Source organism: Hemiscyllium ocellatum, chromosome 6 (genome assembly GCF_020745735.1).
Source record: "Hemiscyllium ocellatum isolate sHemOce1 chromosome 6, sHemOce1.pat.X.cur, whole genome shotgun sequence".
Lineage (NCBI taxonomy): Eukaryota > Metazoa > Chordata > Chondrichthyes > Orectolobiformes > Hemiscylliidae > Hemiscyllium > Hemiscyllium ocellatum.
In genome coordinates this window covers 80,700,098-80,714,393 of record NC_083406.1, presented here as the reverse complement: position 1 = coordinate 80,714,393, position 14,296 = coordinate 80,700,098, and the positions used below count along the sequence as shown (strand labels likewise).

General features: G+C 38.7%; 1 protein-coding gene across 2 annotated transcripts in view; it reads right to left on the bottom strand.

Annotated features, from left to right (window-relative positions):
• parp4 (poly (ADP-ribose) polymerase family, member 4) overlaps positions 1-14,296 on the bottom strand; it is a 140,600-nt gene that overhangs the window by 51,764 nt on the left and 74,540 nt on the right. For both annotated transcript variants that reach the window (XM_060826065.1, XM_060826067.1), the window contains exons 19-23: positions 14,155-14,198; positions 11,489-11,570; positions 11,250-11,384; positions 6,825-7,011; positions 3,966-4,042 (exon numbers count right to left, since the gene is read on the bottom strand). In XM_060826065.1, coding sequence (XP_060682048.1) covers positions 3,966-4,042; positions 6,825-7,011; positions 11,250-11,384; positions 11,489-11,570; positions 14,155-14,198 — 525 coding nt within the window. The remainder of the gene's footprint in view (positions 1-3,965; positions 4,043-6,824; positions 7,012-11,249; positions 11,385-11,488; positions 11,571-14,154; positions 14,199-14,296) is intronic.

Below are 14,296 nucleotides of genomic sequence, written 5' to 3'. Positions count from 1 at the left end.
CCTATCTTTGTGTCATCTGCAAACTTAGTAACAATGCCCTCAGTTTCTTCATCCAGATCGTTAATGTATAATGTGAATAGTTGTGGTCCCAACACTGACCAATACGGAGTTTTACTAGTCACCAACTGTCATCCTGAAAAAGATCCCTTTATTCTTACTCTTTGCCTTCTGCCATTCAGCCAATTCTCTATCCAAGCCAATAACTTGTCCCAATACCATGGGCTCTAATTGTATTTAGCAGCCTCTTGTGCAGCACCACGTCAAAGGCCTTCTGGAAATCCAGATAGATTATATCTCCTAGCTCTCTTTTGTTTAACTTGCTCATTACCTCCTCAAAGAATTCTAACAGACTTGTCAGGTTTGACCTACCCTTGACGAAGCTTTGCCGACTCAACTCTATTTTACCATGCACTTCCAAGTATTCTGGATTTTCATCCTTAATAGTGGACTATAAAATCTTACCAAAAACTAAAGTCATTCTAACCGGTCTATAGTTTCTTTTCTTCTGCCTCCCTCCCTTCTTAACTGGGGATGGAGGGCGGGGGGTAACATTAGCCATTTTACAGCAATCTGGGAGCCCCCCTGACTCCAGTGATTCCTGAAACAACCACCAATGTCTTTACAATTTCCTCAGCTATCTCCTTCAGAACTCTGGGGTGTAGTCCATCTTGTCAGTGATATATTCACCTTTGGACCTCAGCTTCCCTAGCGTCTTCTCTTTAGTGATAACCACTATACTCACCTTTGCCTCCTGTTACTTGAAGTTGTGGTCTGCTACTAGTGTCATCCACTGTGAAAACTGATGCAAAGTACCTATTCATTTTCTCCATCATTTCCTTGTTCCCTATTACAACCTCTCCAGCCTTATTTTCCAGTAGTCCAATGTCCACTCTGCCTTCCTCTTAATATTTATATATCTTAAAAAACTCTTGCAATCTTCTTTTATATTATTACCAAGCGTACTCTTATATCTCATCTTCTCCTCCCATTGCTTTTTTGGTCATGCTACAAGGTTTGAATATATTTTGCTGTTTAGGAATGAATATATATCTTCTAACCAACTTCAATAAACTGTGTACATGCAAAAGCCAAAACAAGCTGTCTATTGTTGAATGTGTTCCACAACTGGGTAACACTTGCTGAAAAATCCTCAATGCGTTAGTTGGAAGATTATTAACCAACTCAAAAGAGTTAGTCAAAGTCAGAACCTCAGATCTGATGAAGAGTCACCAGATTTGAAATATTAAATCAGTTTTCTTTCTACAGATGCTCCCAGAGCTATGGAGGTTCTTCAGCAATTTCTGTTTTTTTTTCATAATCTTACTGCCTCTCATTGGCCAGACTTCCATCAGATCTGAGTAATATCATCTATCTAACTAATGGGGGACAGGTATTGAATGTTGATAGTTAATGGGTAAGAAAGTCTAAATTTTTTGTACAACTCCAGTTTTGTTTGTAGTTCGCAGTTTGCATTTAACTGAAAACTGCAGATAAATTCTGCAGTTCTTTAACAGGATTTTTACAAGGGCTACATTTAAAGAGGCAATTAGTCTCATTTCTCAAAGAAGCGGCTTAAGGCAGTTCCTGTGTAAGTGGGTCAGACCAGCCGTTTGTGTTAGTAGATTTAAATTTGCCATCACAATTCCACTTAGCACTTGAGTGAAACCACCAATAGAGTGTTGAAACAAAAACAAATTGCTGAGTCAAGAAATAAGAACCAAGAGGAGCAGAGCACCTCTTTCCCTTATTCCCTTCCTTACTTCGCTTGAAACATTAACTCCGATTTGTTTCCACAGATGCCGCTCAGTTTTTCCAACAAATTCTGATTTTGTTTCTGATTTACAGCATCCACAGTTCTTTCAGTTTTTAATCGTGTTAAAATTGGGTGATTAAGGGAGTTAATTTTTGTTTTATTTTTAGCCACTGTTGAAGTTCTGGAAGACTGGAGGGTAGCTAATGTTGTTCCATTGTTTAAGAAAGGTAGCAAAGACAAGCCAGGGAACAATGGGGCTGTGATCTGACATCAATGGTAGACAAGCTGTTGGGAGAGTATACGGAGGGACAGGATCAACCAACATTTGGATTGTCAAGGTCTGATTAGGGACAGTCAGCATGGATTTGTGCCTGGGAAATCATGTCTGATAAACCTTTCTGGGTTTTTCAAAGAGGTAATCAAGAGGACAGATGAGGGTAGGACAGTGGATATTGTGTATATGGACTTTGGTAAGGCCTTAGACAAGGAACAGCATGGCAAGCTAGTTACGAGGGTTAAGTCACATGGGAGAGCTAGCTAATTGGATTGAAAATTGGCTTGATGGTAGGAAGCTGAGGGTGATGGTTGGAGGATGTTTCTCGGACTGGAGGCCTGTGACTAATGGTGGGCCTCAGGGGATCTTTGTTATTTGTTAGTTACATAAATGATCTGGATGTGAATGTACAAGGCATGATTAGTAAGTCTGTGGATGGTACAAAATGAGGAGATATTGTTGACAGCGAGGAAGATTATGAAAATTTACAGAGAGATCTTGATCAGTTGCGGAAGTGGGCTGAGGTTTGGCAAATGCTTTACAATACAGATAAGTGTGAGGAGTTGCACTTTAGAAATTCAAACCAAGGTAGGAATTATACAGTAAATGGTAAGGTCCTGAGGTCTGTTGTGGAACAGAGGGACCTAGGAGTACAAGTACATAGTTCATTGAAAGTGGTGTCACAGGTAGACAGGGTGGTGAAGAAGGCATTTAGCATTGAATATAGGAGTTGGGATGTTGTGGTACAGTTGTATAAGTCGTTGGTGAGGCTGCACTTGGAGTATTGTGTACAGTTTTGGTCACCCTGTTATAGGAAAGATAGTTAAACTAGAAAGAGTGCAAAGATGATTTACAAGGATGTTGCAAGGACTAGCAGGCCTGAGTTATAGGGAGAAGTTGGCCAGGATAGGGCTTTATTTCTTGGAACATAAGAGAATGAGTGGTGACTTTACGGAGGTGTATAAAATCATTAGGGGCATAGATAGGGTGAATGCATGTGGTCTTTTTCACAGGAATGGGGAATTAAAAACTTGAGGGCGTAGGTTTAAGGTGAGAGAAGAAAGATTTACAAAGGACCTGAATGGCAACTTCTTCATGCACAGAGTGGTACATGTATGGAATGGGCTGCCAGAGAAAGTGGTTGAGGCAAGTACACTTGCAACATCTAAAAAAAAATTTGGAACAAGTACATGGATGAGAAGGGTTAAGAGGGATATGGACCAAATGCTGGCAACTGAAACTAGCTGAGTGGACACCATGGTCAGCATGGACCAATTTGGGCCAAAGGGCCTGTTTCCATGCTGTATTACTCTATGACTCTCTGTTGAGCATATTCAATTTGTGTCTTACAAAGCAATTGTTGATAATAAATCAGTAACAAGGTAAATTACAACCTAATTTGCATATGCTCATACAGACTCAGACATTTACAGCACAGATGGAGGCCATTCAGACCACTGTATCCATGCTGGTCAACAAACATTTGACTGCACCAATCCTATTTTCCAAAATCTGGTCCATAACTCTGGAAGCTATGACGAAAGAAGTGAATATCTAAATACCGCTTAATGTTCTAAGTTTTTGAATTCCAGATTCCACCACCCACTGAAAAAGTTTCTCTTCAATTCTCCTCTTAACCTTTATCTCTTACCTTAAATTGATGCTTTCTGGTTATTGATGCCTCCTACTATTGAAAAAACTACCTTCCTTTCATCCTATCTGTGCTCCTCATAATCTTAAACATCTCTATCAGGCCCCTCCCAACCCTTCGCTACTCTATGGAAAACAACTCCAGCATATCCAACCTTCCCTCATGGCTCAGTCTCTCCAGCCCTGGGAACATCCTGGTAAATCTTCTTTGTAAATATACTTTAAATATGAATAGCTCTAATTTTATAATTATTATAGAGAAAATAAAAATTCAAATTCAATGCTTACCAGAATAAAGTTATTTGCAACTTTTACCGCATCTTCAGAATTTCTTTGTTGTGAACAATGAAAGAGTTCTTTGTAATCTAGAACAGGAAACAGTAGAATAAAATTGAGTGGATGCCAGGAGGACTTACTGCTATACTGAGAACAGAAATCAAAAAGACATGAATGCATTTTTTTTGTTCATGGCATCACTAGCTAGCCCAGCATTTATCGCCAATTCCAAATTGCCCAGATCAATGAAAGTCTTGAGTCACATATGGGATGGGTGGTACTCGATGGGAGGATCGGTGTGAACCGGGTAGGCCTGCTTCTCACTGTAGGGATGCTATGATTCTGGACAAGAGCCAGTAAGGATGGCAGATCTCCTTCTCTGAAAGATTTTAATGAACCAGGTATGTTTTTTTTAAATGACAATTGACAGTGGTTATATCGTTGCCAGTAGGCTAGCTTTTTATTCCAAATAATTTGGCATCACAGGACTCTGCTCCTGCAATGTAGATTGCAAAACTAATTGCAAATTTGCACGATTTTGCTGGTTTCAGCATACTGTCTATTCACAATTTTCTCTGTCCTCTCCTCTCCTCAAGGCATTCAGATCGTTAAATTGTATTTCCATGAGCCTAAACATCCTCAATACCAACAATCATTGAGAACATACATGAATACCAAGTGGTATCATACTACCATGTTTGAGCAAAACCTTTTCATTACTTGATGTTTACAGGTTTACTTTCTAATAAGAGTATCTGAATAGGAAACATGAGCAGGAACATTGAATAATTTATTCTGACACTGGTTGTTTGGTGATTATCTGGTAACTGACTAGAAGTCTATTCTATTCTTCAAGTTCAATGCCGTAGAAAAATTGGTGCAAAGGATAATAAAATTAAAAAAACTAGTAAACATAAAATTGAATACAATAATTAAGTAATTCCTTAGAGAACACATTAGGATGACACCAATAGGTGATGTGTAATCATTGGTGTGGCATATAGGAGTTTCTGGATGCCAGATTAGTGTAAATATATCTGCGGCTAGGGTTTGAAGTTTGAACACTTTCAGCAGTTTATGAACTGGAGGCTGAACTGCAGATACTGCGACACATCAGGAAGGGTAAGGTTACGTGCATTCTTTGTACCAGGCACAGTCACATTTCTTAGGGTTGGGTTGTTTGATTTGGTCAGAGTTTTGAACAGGAGAATGCGACTGCAAATGAGGCAGGTAGGGGTATCCATAGAGCCTCAGCCTTCGAGTTCTTTAAACTCTGTCAGGATGAAAATTAGGGCTGCATGATTGTTGAGTTGAATGACCATGATGAATAGATAGAATGTTTTCAGGATAGTTTCTTAGAACAAAATATTCTTGTACATGCCAGACAGAAGGCTATACCAGACCTGGTGCAATGAGATAGAATTAATTAATAATCTCACAGTGGTGGTATTCCTGGAATATTGTGTTCAATTTTGGTCCCCTGACTTGAAGAGGGATGTAGCTTGGAGGTAATTCAGAGTATATATTACTCAATCATTATATTGATTCCAGGAGTTGAGAGGATGAGGAGTGTGTCTTCTGAAGAGAGATTGAGCAGTTTAGGCCTACACTGTCTGGAGTTTAGAAGAATAATAGGAGATCTAATTGAGTTATTTAAGATGCTAAAGGAGATTGACACAGTAGATGTAGAAAGGAGGTCAATCTAGAACAACAGGTCATAGTTTTAGGATAAGGGATAGCAGGTTTAAAACAGAAATAAAGAGGAATTGCTTCTCTCAAAAGTGTTGTGAATCCGTGGAATTCACAACCCAAGAGTGCAGTGGATGTCATGACATTGAGTAAGTTTAAGGAGGAGATCTTATGAGGAAAGGCTGAGAGACCTGGGTCTGTTCTCATTGGAAAGAAGAAGGCTAAGAGGGGATTTGATAGAGACATACAAGATGATCAGAAGATTTGATACGGTAGACAGTTAAAGGTTTTTCCTAGGATGATGATGTCAGATTGTACAAGGGGGTGTAGCACAAATTGAGGGGTGATAGATTTAAGACAGATGTCAGAGGCAGGTTATTTACTCAGAGTGGTAAGGATGTGGAATGCAATTCCTGCCAATGTAGTTAACACAGTCACATTAGGGGGATTTAAACACTCCTTGGATAAGCACATGGATGATGATGGGATAGTGCCAGGGGAATGGGTTAGATTAGTTCACAGATCGGCACAACATTGAGGGCTGAAGGGCCTATTCTGCGTTAAATTGTTCTATACTCTATACTTGGGAATATGGATTTGAGGTTGAAATCAGATAAGCCATCATGTTATTGAATGGCAGTGCAGGGTTTTGGGACTAAATTGCTTATCCTGCTCCTAATTTACATGATACCATCTCCCACCCATCATACCGAAGGTGAAGTACACTGACACTAATTGCAGACCTCGACTTTACCCGAAATCACAACTCAGTAGAAACCAGGAACTGAACTTGTCTCCATTCCAAAAGTTTCTGATAAGTTTTGAACTACAACATAATTTGTTTCAATTTGAAATAACATTTTAATTTTTTGTAATATCTTAATTATTTAAAAGTAAAGTATCATTGTTCCCATGTGCCAAATAGTCTGCGTGGAAACTTTTATATTGTGGCCTACTACTGCATGAGATTAAAACTGCAGTTGGTTTGGAGTCAACCAGCATAATACAGTTTCAGGTGGGGATTTCACAGTACTTGATTCTAATATGTTTAGGACTCAGATTGCACGCACCCTTAATCATTTACTAATCACGCAACCTTAAGTAATTGACAATTTCAAGCTAATGCCACTTCATATAGAATAAAAATTTTAATACGATCGTATCACGAACTGTATTGCAAACCTGTGCCAAACGTAATGACGTTAAACTTGCAGTTGGTTGGAAGGTATCGGAGTAGAAGAAGTGCTACTTTCTTAGCTTCATCAAGAACTAAGCCCCTCATTGAATAGGAACAATCCAAACAAATAATAACTTCGCAGTTGGAAAGAGTTCCAACATCAAATTCTGGATAAAATGCCAGCATACAGGCCTATGAGTAAGCACAGTGACAGAACTTGATTTCAGCAAGTTATATAAGTTTTAATAAATAAACTTATCCTATGTTGTGCAGAAAACAAACAGAGGAAGATTCCTGTCAAAGAATGAACAGATGTTGTTACTATGGAATATGCAAAAATTTCAAAGTGGTCATTGATAAGTGCAAATCTGGAATTCTTGATCAGTGACACCACATGAGACATTACCCATTAGAGAACCTACTATATTTATTCAATCATAGCATTTGGCTGAACGTTGCTTATTTTACATTAGATCGAGGATACTTTTGATATGCATATTACTCTAATAGACAGGCCATCAGTCACACTCTACATTTTCTTAGCAGCAACAGTCAAGCATCTTATTTATATGAATAATCTGTAAGAACATCAGAAAAGGACTAGAATAGCACGTTTGGGCTCAAATAGTGATAGTGTAGGTTTTATTCCAACTTTGAGAAAGTGAGGACTGCAGATGCTGGAGATCAGAGCTGAAAATGTGATGCTGGAAAAGCGCAACAGGTCAGGCAGCATCCAAGGTGCAGGAGAATCGACGTTTCGGGCATAAGCCTTCCTGAAGAAGGGCTTATACCCGAAACATCGATTCTCCTGCTCCTTGGATGCTGCCTGACCTGCTGTGCTTTTCCAGCAACATATTTTTCAGCTTTATTCTAACTTTCCCTGGTCTGTTGGGTTTACTCTGGATGTTAGTAACCCAAGGCAGTTCTAACAATGGGATATACCCATGTTTTTCATTAAAACAAAATATACTTCAAAAATGCTGCAAAAATTCTTACCTATACAATGCTTACAGTCACCAATGACCCAGTTTATGTGGAATTGTCTGAAGTTCAGACTGAAACAGATGATCAGGCTGCTACATCTCTAGCTCCAGCTGTTGATCAGGCAACCTTTCTGAGCTATTATGACTAAACACTGAGGCAACCTTTCTATACAGATGAGCTTCATAGATCGCCTATGTTCTGTCTGCAAAAATGACCATGAGCTTCTAGTTGTTTGCTACTTCAACACACTGTCGTATTCCTTGGCTAACATCTCTTTTTCAGGCTTGCTGCAGTGCTCCAATGAAGCTCATATTCTGTCTGGGAACTCTGCAGCCTTCAGAATTTAATATCGAGTTTGACAACTTTAGGGTTTGAGCACCTTCTCCCATGTCCTCACCCCAACCCTACACAGATGGCCTTGTCATCACATAGACTGCTACCACACACAACCCATTGTCAATTACAGACAGTCCCCATTAGCATTCTTCCAGGCTGACCTTTACCTAATCCTTCTTCTGTCCAACTGTTTTTCTCTCTCTTTGGGCTCCTCCTCTTCCCTCCCTCCACTGCAAATAGCTATCTACCTTTTCCTAGCTACCATCAGTTCTGATGAAGGAACACTGGACCTGAAACATTAACTCTGTTCTCTCTCCACAGATGCTGTCAGAGATTTTCCAGCAATTTCTGCTTTTGTAACTCAAGATTGGGCATTCATGATCCACTACGGGCCAACAGTCATAGAAGAATTGTACTCCAACATAATCTGCAACCACATGGTCCAGTATATTCCCCTCTCAACCATGATCATCAAGCCAAAGGATCAATCCAGGTTCAATGCAGAGTGCAGGAGGGGTAAATCAAAAGTAGCACTAGGCATACCTAAAAATTAGGCATCAACCTAATGAAGCTACTAAATAGGACTAATTACATGTTAAATATATAGGCAGTAAGTGACAGGTAAACCTATGTAATTTTACAAGCAATAGATCAGCTCTAAGCCATGCAGTCATACCACAACTAGCTACGAATGATGGTCGGACAGCTAAACAACTCACGGAGGAAGGAGCTTGGATGTCTGTGAAGTTGTTTAATTGTCCACCACCATTCACAGAGTCATATAGCACAGAAACAGACCCTTGGGTCCAACCAGTCCATTCCTAACATAATCCCAAACTAAAGTAGTCCCACTTGCCTGCTTCTGGCCCATAACCTTCCAAAACTTTTATATTCAGGTGCTAATCTAAATGTCTTTTAAATATTGTAACAGTGCCACATCCACCACTTCCTCAGGAAGTGCCCTCATGTCTTTTTTTAAAATCTCTCTACTCTCACTTTGAAAATATGTCCCCAGTCTTGAAATTTTCCATCCTTGAGAAAAGGCACCTACCATTAACTATCTATATCCTTTATGATTGTATAAATCTCTATAAGTTCACCTCTCAATCTCCTCTGCTCCAGTGAAAACAGTCCCAGCCTATCCAGCCATTATTTATAACTTAAACATTCTATTCCTGGCCATATACTGGTAAATCTCATCTGAATCCTCTTTAGCTTAATAATTTCCTTCCTCTAACTGGATCACCAGAACTGGACGCCATATTCCTCACAAGGTCCCACCAATGTCTTGTGCAGTCTCAACATGACTTCTCAACTCCTATACTCAAAGGACTGAGCAATGAAGACAAGCATGCTGAACGTCTTTTTAAACACCCTGTCTACATGTGATGCAAACTTCCAAAAATTTTGTACTAGAACCTCTAGGTCCCTCTGTTCAACAACACTACCAAGGCTCTACCATTAATTGTACAAGTCCTGCCCCTGTTTGTTGTATTAAAATGCAATACCTTGTATTGATCCAGATTGAACTCCATCTGCCATTCTTCAGCCCATTGGCCCATGCTTAGGTGTGGTATGACTGTATGGCTTAGATCTGATCTATTGGTTGCGGAATTGTATAGTCTGTCTATCATTGCTGCTTATACAGTAGACATGGAAGAAGTCCTGCTTAATAGGTGCAAAAGGCTGACACCTCAATGTGTATTATGAGGGCAGCAAGAGAGCGGTAATTCCAGAAAAGGACAGACCATAGTGTCTACATAATCTTCATGATCAACACTTAGGGATGAGTTTGATTAGAGAAGCTACATTTAGTAGTCAGAGTTACATAGTATCCAGAAAACACAGTGAAACAGTGTATGGTATGTCAAAATATATCACCATTAGTATATTCAAAGCCACAGAAAATGGTTCCTAGAATGTGACAGAGGTACACATTGAAGGTAATAGTTAATCATTGTGATATATAGCCATTTGAGATGGTTGATTAGTTCCTGACGAAGTTAACAATTAACTAAACTCTACATATTTGCATAGTTTGCTGTTTATGGGATTGTGTGTCTGGCAGCAGATTTCAGTTTTGTTTAGAAGAGTTTGCGAAAATCAGGACAATGAACAGAGTAAAACACACTGGAGTTCCACCATATCAATCTACTTTCAACAGATCAGTAAAGTACAAAGTACAAATTATTAAGTGTGTTCTTGTTAAGGAAATGCTTGGTTCAAATTGGAAGAAATATCAGTTACCATTGAATCATAGATCGGTGAATTTTCTGCTTACTTTTCATCACACTCCTGTCAATAGAACTGGCAAAACGCTAGCTAAATTATTTTTGACAAGATAAACTCATATAAGGTTTTCATTGTTGAGCCCAAATTTAGCAGTCATGAGAAGAGAACCAATTGAGTCAGAAAGTCAGTCATGACCGGCGTGCTGTGCAAGGAAGAAGTCTAGAGTTAAGCCAGATGGTTAAAAGGTGAAAGATCATCATCATAATAAATGATTGAAATTACAACTAAAAGGAGTCGCAAAGGTATGTGGTCCTCATACATTTTGGTGGAGATGTTTGGTAGTAGAGAGTTAAGTTTGTACATTTTGCCAATGTTTTACATTCACAGGTTCATAAAGTATAAGCATGTTTGGAAGAATGAAATGAGTGTGAAATGAAATAAGATATTTTGGATAGGAGTTAAATACCAATAGTTAGTCCAACACAATAAATGCCTGGAATCAGTTCAGATCCAAGTCCAAGTTATACAGACATATCTCAAGTTGATTCTATAATCTAATATTCATTGGGATGGTATTACCTTAATGCAACATATGTAATATGACTATGTGTAAAGTCGCCAAATTGATGGTGGCCTTCAATTTAACCAATGCTATCACTTTGTGTTGGCAGCCATAAAGAAACCGAAGCTTGACATTAATGATAAAAGTGCGGATTTGAAAAATCAAAAAAATGCATACAAATTATGAACATATGGTATTTCATTATAATTCAAAATACATTATTTGCTTATTGTTTGAAACACTAAGTTGCCATAATGAGTCACCTACTTTGCTTTAAGCTCACCAGCAACATATACTAGAACGGTACAAGCAATACCTGACTGTCTTTTTCCGGATTGTTCTCCACCCACATTCTTGGGGTATGGATTTCAGCCAATAAAATCAGCAACTGGAAACCAGTTCCTAGACAGCTGTTTTGGTCCATTGAGACAACAGCCTTACAGTCTGTCCGCTGAAAAATAGACACATGTTGGGAAAATCTGATTCAGCATGTCAATTAATCTAAAAAAAACTTTTCAGACACCTAGTAAAGCAAAGAGCAGGAAAAACAATTACCTTTATTTTGATGCTGTGTGTTGGAGATGTAATTTCTTTTATTTCATATGGCATCTCAATGGATAAGTTAAGTGAGAATCCGCTTTGTATAAAATAAAAAATAATGTTTAGTAAACCTTTATTTTGTTATATTCACAGTGATAAATTATGAGTAGCAATTTTATCAAAATGTGATAATTAAAATGTTACAGTCTGCTAAACGAAAATTATTCCATCTCATCACCTTTACAGATAAAATCAATATGACAGCCATTCTTTTCCATTGAAAATTCATTTTAGAGATAAAGATGGAAAACTACAATTCAATTGACTTTGACCTTGTTTTTGCATCCACTTTGAAGAAGCAGGATTGAGTCATAATAACTCTGAAAGTGATCAGTTAAACTGTTTTTTAGTCTTTCATGTTAAACAGGAGCTAAGCACGATTGAGCCATAGCACTTAAAGCAGCTCCTGATCCTCGGGCTATGCTCATTTCACCAACAGTACTTATGGAGCCTTAAGGACTTTGCAACTAGATTCAAGCTTTGGCCACATGAATGCGGAAATCAAATAGGATCTCAGATTGTTATTTTGTGGCTTTATCAAGAAAGCATCCATCTCCAAGCATCAAATTAAATTGAATCTGATTTTCACTTATGAAAATGGTTCGGCAGAGAAAGAACAACTGAGAGTAAAAGTCTGGTCTTCATTGTGACATTAATGTTCACTATCATCAGGACAGGATAAGTAAACATGCGCAGTACTTTGCTCTCACATTATTTGACAGCTCTATATTCTGGCAGTACTTCTCAAATGGACTAGATTTAGTGCTCTGATGCCAGTGGTTTTGATGGAAAGAGCATGTAAAATCCAGCAAATTTCCTTCTCACCTGTGGCCTGGGACAGAAGTTTTGACTTAAACTAATTAATTTTGCTCTTAGCATCAAGATGTCACAAGGCAGCTGTCAATGTCATGGATGGAGTCCTCAATGACCTTTTAGCTGATGTGGGGAGGGGAATACGGGACAAAATCTTTGCAAACTTTGGTTAGGTCACAGCTGGAAAACTGTGCAGTTCTGGCCACCACACTAGGGGAAGGACATGATGACCACACTGGAGAGGTTGCAGTGGCAATTCACCAGGATGTGCCCTGGATTGAAGCAGTTTGATTATGAAAAGAGGCTGGATGGGCTCAGGTTGTTTTCTTGCAAACAGAGGAAACAGGAGGGGGATCTGATTCAAGTCTATAAGATAGTGAGGGGCATGGATAGGATGGAGAGGGAGCAGTTCTTCCCCTCTTAGCTGAAAGGTCAATAACAAGGAAACATAATTTTAAAGTGAAGGGCAGGAGCTTAGAAGGGATTTCAGGAAAAATGTTTTCACCAAAAGGGTGGTAAGAATATCGATAAGAGTTATTCCATCTCATCACCTTTATAGATAAATCAAAATGACAGCCATTCTGTGCTATTGAAAATTCATTTTAGATACAATGATAGAAAATTATAATTCATTTGGCCTTGCCCTTGTTTTTGCATCCACTTTGAAGAAACAGTATTGACTCATAAAAATTCTGAAAGTGATCAGCTAAACTGGATTTTAGTCTTTCATGTTAAACAGCTGAGCAAGATTGAGCCATAGCATTTAAAGAAGCTCCTGATCCTCGGACTGTGCTCATTTCACCAATAGTACTTAGGAAGCCTTAAAGACTTTGCAACTAGATTCAAGCTTTGATCATACGAATGTGGAAATCAAATAACACCTCAGATTGCACTGCCTGGGAGGGTAGTAGAGTGGGAGACCTCACAGCCTTTAAAAGTGTGAATGAGTACTTGAAAGGTCATAGTATTCAAGGCTATGGGTTAAGTGCTAGCAAGTGAGATTGGTATCAATAGGCGATGGGCTTTTTCTTGTTGTTGCACACTTGATGGGCTGAACGGTCTCTTTCTGTACTGGGCTGAACGGCCTCTTTCTGTACTGTACTCTTTCTGATTTCATGTTAATGTCCCAGAACATCCAACTCTATGTTATCAGCAGCACTGAGATGGTATTAATAGGAACACACACGAAGCACTGAAGATAAACATACTCTTTATAACATCCTGATGTGTTAAATTCTCCATTGAAATCCAGGGCTTAGTTCAATATTGTTCAAACAGACATTAACATGAGGATCACTATTGATCTACCCAACTTTCAAACCTCTTGTTAGTACTCCAGGAATGAATAGCCTTTATCCTCTTTCCTAACAGGAATTGATCCAATTTCTTTCAAAGACCTGCACATCATTCTATTCCATGACCACACGATTGTAATTCTTTTCTAGTGTAAGTATTTGGATGCTGTCAGAGGATGTGGACTGGAGAGAGTTTGCTGGAGGATTCACCTTCCTAATTAGTACGTGATAGTGGTAGCATTAGAACGTACTGCCAGATGGGGTTGCAGAAGCAAATTCACGACGCATGAATCTGGTGAGCTGCCTCTGGGGCATTCACTGTAGTCATCAGGAATAAATATTTAAAAGTGACTGATCAAATTGTTATGAACCTATATCCTAATTTGGCACCTAGAGCATGCGCTGCAGTGGAATTAAACCAATCAATTTCTAGGCCAGATTTATCAATTTGTGAACATTTAACATTTTCATGGCTCCTACTAAGGTCACCAAAATCCTTGATAACAAACTTACCCAGCTGGTTCCAGTTTCTGCACATCAATGTTTTTCAGAGACTCCTGAAAGTAGTTTTCAAAGCTAGGTTAGTAACTAGCTCCATTAAAAAAAATTAAAATTATAAAATAATTTCTGCTTTTCATCCCTTTCAGTTTCATTC